At 43.7% G+C, this 5,000-nt stretch overlaps 1 protein-coding gene across 10 annotated transcripts in view; it reads left to right on the top strand.

The window, feature by feature from the left end:
* LOC135089564 (laminin subunit alpha-like) overlaps positions 1-5,000 on the top strand; it is a 91,428-nt gene that overhangs the window by 3,579 nt on the left and 82,849 nt on the right. For all 10 annotated transcript variants that reach the window (XM_063985278.1, XM_063985277.1, XM_063985275.1 and 7 more), the window contains one exon: positions 846-992. In XM_063985278.1, coding sequence (XP_063841348.1) covers positions 951-992 — 42 coding nt within the window. In that variant the 5' untranslated portion in view covers positions 846-950. The remainder of the gene's footprint in view (positions 1-845; positions 993-5,000) is intronic.

Raw genomic sequence — 5,000 nt, 5'->3', positions numbered from 1 at the left:
GGCTTGATTGGTGGTGACCAAGGTGCTGCTGTCTGCCATCTTGTAGCCTATCCCCCCCGCCTCCTGCCACTACTGCTGCCCCTGCATCAAACACCACTATTTACGTCTTGGGACTTGACATATTTGCATTCGTCAGCTCTGCCGCTCTTCCTGTTGGGTCGTTGAAGGACTTGTGTACTGTGAACAGCTAATAGTTCTTAAAATAATAATAGTGAAAATAAATCAATAAATAAATCAGCGTTCAATTTTGCGCAAAGAAAATAAAAGTGTGTAGTATAATATGTTATGGAAAAAGTAATAAAGCTCTGGTTGCTATTATTATTATTATTATTATCATTATTATTATTTATTATTATTATTATTATTACTGATTACTGAAAGATTATTATTTGATTTCCCTATAGTCACTTAGTGGTATTTTCCCCTAAATAGTTTTTGTTTTTTATACCCTTGTTTTCCCCCGTGAATTCCTTTTATGTTTTTCCTTTAGTGCTATTTATTTTCTTAATGTTCTTTGTGATCGTCTCTCTCTCTCTCTCTCTCTCTCTCTCTCTCTCTCTCTCTCTCTCTCTCTCTCTCTCTCTCTCTCTCTCTCTCTCTTATGTTACCGTCAGTAGTAATTCTTTCTTATACGATGCCCTGTTTTATCCTATATGTTTTTTCCCAAAATTTTTAGAGGGTGGGGGCTTAGTAGCGTTATTATTTTTTTTCCATACACTCGCAATGTCTTCCCCTGACGGTTTTTTGGAGGCTTTTCCCTTGAGTGGTAGTTTTTTTTTTTTTTCTCTCCTCTCTACATGCCATTTGCTTTCGCCTGACGTATTTCCTCCGTGCTTCCCTTGTAGTGGTGCGACCGATGCGACCCCAGCCAGCCAGACAAGGCCCACCCCGCTACCAACGCCATCGACGGGTCGGAGAGGTGGTGGCAGTCCCCGCCCCTGTCCCGAGGCATGGACTACAACGAGGTCAACCTTACCATCGACCTGGGACAAGTGGGTACCAGTACTTGACTTCATGTGTGGGTTGTTACAAAATTCACATTCGTTTCACTATTTTCTTATATTGCATATTAATCCTATATATATTTTTTAAAGTTTTACCTCAACTATTTTCAAAGGGCAAGTATCCCGCGTCTTTGATGTCGGGTGTGTGGGTCAAATTATAAATTTCATATTCGTTTCACTCTTCATTTTATATTGCTTATTAATCCTATGAATTTTGAAGTTTTGTGCCCTCAAAACTATTTTTAAAGGATAAGTGAATACATGTACCCCCTTCACATCGGATGTGTGGGTTCTCTTACAGATTCACACCGGTCTCGCTCTCTTCTTCTGAAATTGTGTATTAATCGTAGAAATCGTATTCATTATTTTAAAAAGTTTCGTTCCCTCGTAACTATTTTCAAAGGGCAAGCGAGCACCCCCTCCCCCTTTTTTATGTCGGATGTGTAGGTTCTTTTGTAGATTCATACCCGTTACTCTTATATATTGCTTACTAATTCTAGAAATTTTGGTCAGTATTTTGGAAATCTTTGTTCCCACATAATTAATTTCAAAGGGCAAGTGGCAACTGGATACCTCCCCCTCTGACCTCGGCTGTGTGGGTTCGTTTACAGATTTACAAATTCACACCCATCTCGCTTTACTCATCTTAAATTGTTTACTGATTTTCTTAATCTTGGCCCAATTTTGAAAAGCTTTGTTCTGATAACTATTTTCAGAGGCTATGCAGATGATTAGCTAAGTTCACATACGTGCTTTCCCCACTGTTGAAGTAGAATTCTCATTAATTAAACCATCAGTAGAATTATGAAAAAGACCCTTGAAATAACTTTTACTAGAGCCCTTTTTTCATGTATGAATGGCAACAAAAGCCTGAAAAAAGGACCACTGAAGATGCCAGTCCATGGTAAAAATGAATATCCAAAATTACGAGGAAAATGTCTGGTAGAAGTAATCGTAATGAGTTACGGAAATATTTGAGTCAGGAATCCCTTGTCTGCATCTCCCTTGTTATATCCAAGGAGGATGTAATCCTTGCAGCACCTGAATACCTTGATCAGATGCCCTTAATGTTATCTCTCTCCAATGAATGTAAAGTTGGAGTACTGTATGTGTGTGTGTGTGTGTGTGTGTGTGTGTGTGTGTGTGTGTGTGATCTTTGCAGACCTCAGTGGTGACAAACGTACTTTGCTGTGTGACCTCTCTTATCTATTCTCTGATGACCTCGGCAGCTGACAGATACGACTATAGGATATATTTAGGTAGAGTACAACCTTGGTCATGAGCAGCCTAGTCTGCTGTAGTACTCGCTTCCTCTGTCTTCCTCAGGCTTGCCATTTTGAAACGCTCCCGCGCCGCATCTCCACTACTTTCAAAAGGCTCTAGTTGAAGTTACACAGGTTTTTAAAGGTGTTTTTACAGTTCTAGTGGCAGATTGATAAGAATCCTACATTATTAACAGAAAAAAAACACTCTCGAGAATCCGACTAATCTTTGTGCCCTTTGAAAATAGTCGCGGTGAGAGAGCAAAGCGTTTCAGAATATTGGTCATCTTGTAGCCTGATCCTGACTATCTCCTTAACAGAAACTGAAAACTTAAGGATTTTTAGCAGATCGGCAGTGAGTTTGGGAATGAGGGGAAGCGTTTATTTAGCACTGTGGGTGAATGCAGAACGTTACTAGTCGTTAGTCCGTCAGCGATTAGGCTTTGCTTAGTGACTGGTGAATTCTGCTGACTTTGCTAATTTGGCCCGTGTAGTGACCTGGGAGCGCTCGGTGACAGGCGTGGGTGTGAGGGAAGGGGAAATGGGAGGGTGTCAAGGATGCGGTGATAAGTTAATAGGCTTTTTAGTGTTGTTTTAGACTTTAGAGTTATTGTGTGTGTGTTTGTGTGTGTGTGCTCTCAAAATGATCTATCAACACTTCACTTGACCTCTTCCCTTTTTTATCACATCTCCCTTCCTCTCCCTCCTCTCCCAATCAACACGCCCACCGGAAGAGGCAGTACTCACCCCCCTCCTCCTCCTGCCCCTCCTCTTCACCACACATGCACTCGGGTTCACTGACAATCTCCCTCCTCCTCTTCCTCCTCCTCTTCCTCCTCTTCCTCTTTCTCCTTGTACTGGTCTACATACTCCTTTAAATGTACGTCTCTCACCAAAAAGAGTAATATCCTTGTCCTCTCCTTCGCCGCTCCCTCAGCCGCGGATGATGCGTAATGAGGAAATGAGCCTTCACTTCTGCGTTCATAGATGTTTCTTTTACATTGCGTTATCTTTTGCATCTAATATCCGTTCTTGTTCTTCTTCCTCCTCCTCGTCTTTTCCTCTTCCTCTTCCGTTTCCTCCTCCTCCTCCTCCTCCTCCTCCTCCTCTTCCTCCTCCTCTTCCTCCTCCTCCTCCTCCTTCTCCTCCTCGTTTTTTGCTCTTTTCCTCTTCCGTTTACTCCTCTTCCTCTTCTCTTTTCCTCTTTCTCTTCAGTTTCCTCCTCCTCTTCCTCTGTTCCTCTTTTCCTCTTCCTTTTTCTTCTCATTCTCTTTTCTTCTGTTTCCTCCTCCTCTCCCTCTTCCTCCTCCTCCTCTTTTCCTCTTTTTTCTTCCGTGTCCTCCCCCATTTCCTCCTATTTTCCTCCTCCTCTTCCTTCTCCTTCCCTTTCTTCTCTTCATCTACCCTATATCTCTTTCTCTATACTAATATACGTTTTCACAAACAGCCATGTAAGAAGCAACAGGTCTGATGATGCTTGTGCCGCCTTCCTTTGCGTTCCTTTTTTCTTCTCTTGACATTTTCCTCTTACTCCCCCTCATCTTCGCTTTCCTCCTCCTCCTCCTCCTCCTCCTCCTCCTTGTTGTCGTTTGGGAGGAGGCTAACATCTGTCCCTAATAAGCTCCCTCCCTCATCTGCCCCTCCCCTTTCCTCCTCCTTACATCCTTACCACCTCCCCCGCACCCCTAGAGTTAAGTTACTGCGGGAAAAAGGAGTGCCATTCTCTCTCTCTCTCTCTCTCTCTCTCTCTCTCCACAGCAGGAAGGAGTGGCTTCTATGTGCGTGTGTGGGAGTTAAGATGTTTGCTTGTGTGTCTTGTCTTGTGTGGTGGTGCTGGTGGTAATAGTGGTATAAGGAGGAGAAAGAGAAAACAAAGAAAAAAAAAATGGATCGAGCAGGAAAGCCAGTAGTAGTAGTAGTAGTAGTAGTAGTAAAAATAGTAGAAGCAGCTCCCGTACCAGCAGCAACAAAAGACACAACAGCAGAAGCAGTAGTAGAAGCAGCAGAAGTAGAAGTAACAGCAGCAGCAGAAGTAGAAGCAGCAGCAGCATCATCACGTGGGTGACGGTGGAGGGCGGTGAAGTGGTAATAATTGTGAGGAACGGCGGTGAGTGTAGGTGGCAGCGTTACTGGTAGTGCGTGTGTGGGTGCGTGCTCCACCATGGGCGTGCGAACTGGTGGGTGTATGGGTGGGTGTGTTGGTGGGTGGGTGGGCGACATGTGGAGGCTGGCGGGATGGTGTGAGGCGGTATAGGATGGAAGGAGGTGCCAGAGTTGTAGGGTGTAAGGTCAGGGTGGGTCAGATTACATCCTGAACCTTCTTTCTTCCCTTTGACCCCCCCCCCTCCTCTCTCTCTCTCTCTCTCTCTCTCTCTCTCTCTCTCTCTCTCTCTCTCTCTCTCTCTCTCTCTCTCTCTCAGGAAGAGAAGTAATTTTATTTCTAATGCTTAATTTTAATTGTCAGTTGTTGTTACTGCTACAACTACCATCACTAGGCACTGCTGTCATTACTGCTTTCAACATCACTATCACTAGCACCTGCTGCTGCTGCTGCTGCTGCTACTATTACTATTACTACTACTACTACTGCTGCTGCTGCTGCTGCTGCTCTATCGTATCCGAATGTCTACTACTACTACTACTACTACTACTACTACTACTACTACTACTACTACTACTACCACTATATTGCTGCTGCTGCTGCTTCTGTTGCTGCTCATATTGCATCCGAATG

This window comes from Scylla paramamosain, chromosome 33 (genome assembly GCF_035594125.1).
Source record: "Scylla paramamosain isolate STU-SP2022 chromosome 33, ASM3559412v1, whole genome shotgun sequence".
Classification (NCBI taxonomy): Eukaryota; Metazoa; Arthropoda; class Malacostraca; order Decapoda; family Portunidae; genus Scylla; species Scylla paramamosain.
Note: the sequence above shows the minus strand (reverse complement) of the source record. Positions and strands in the feature narration are given on the sequence as shown.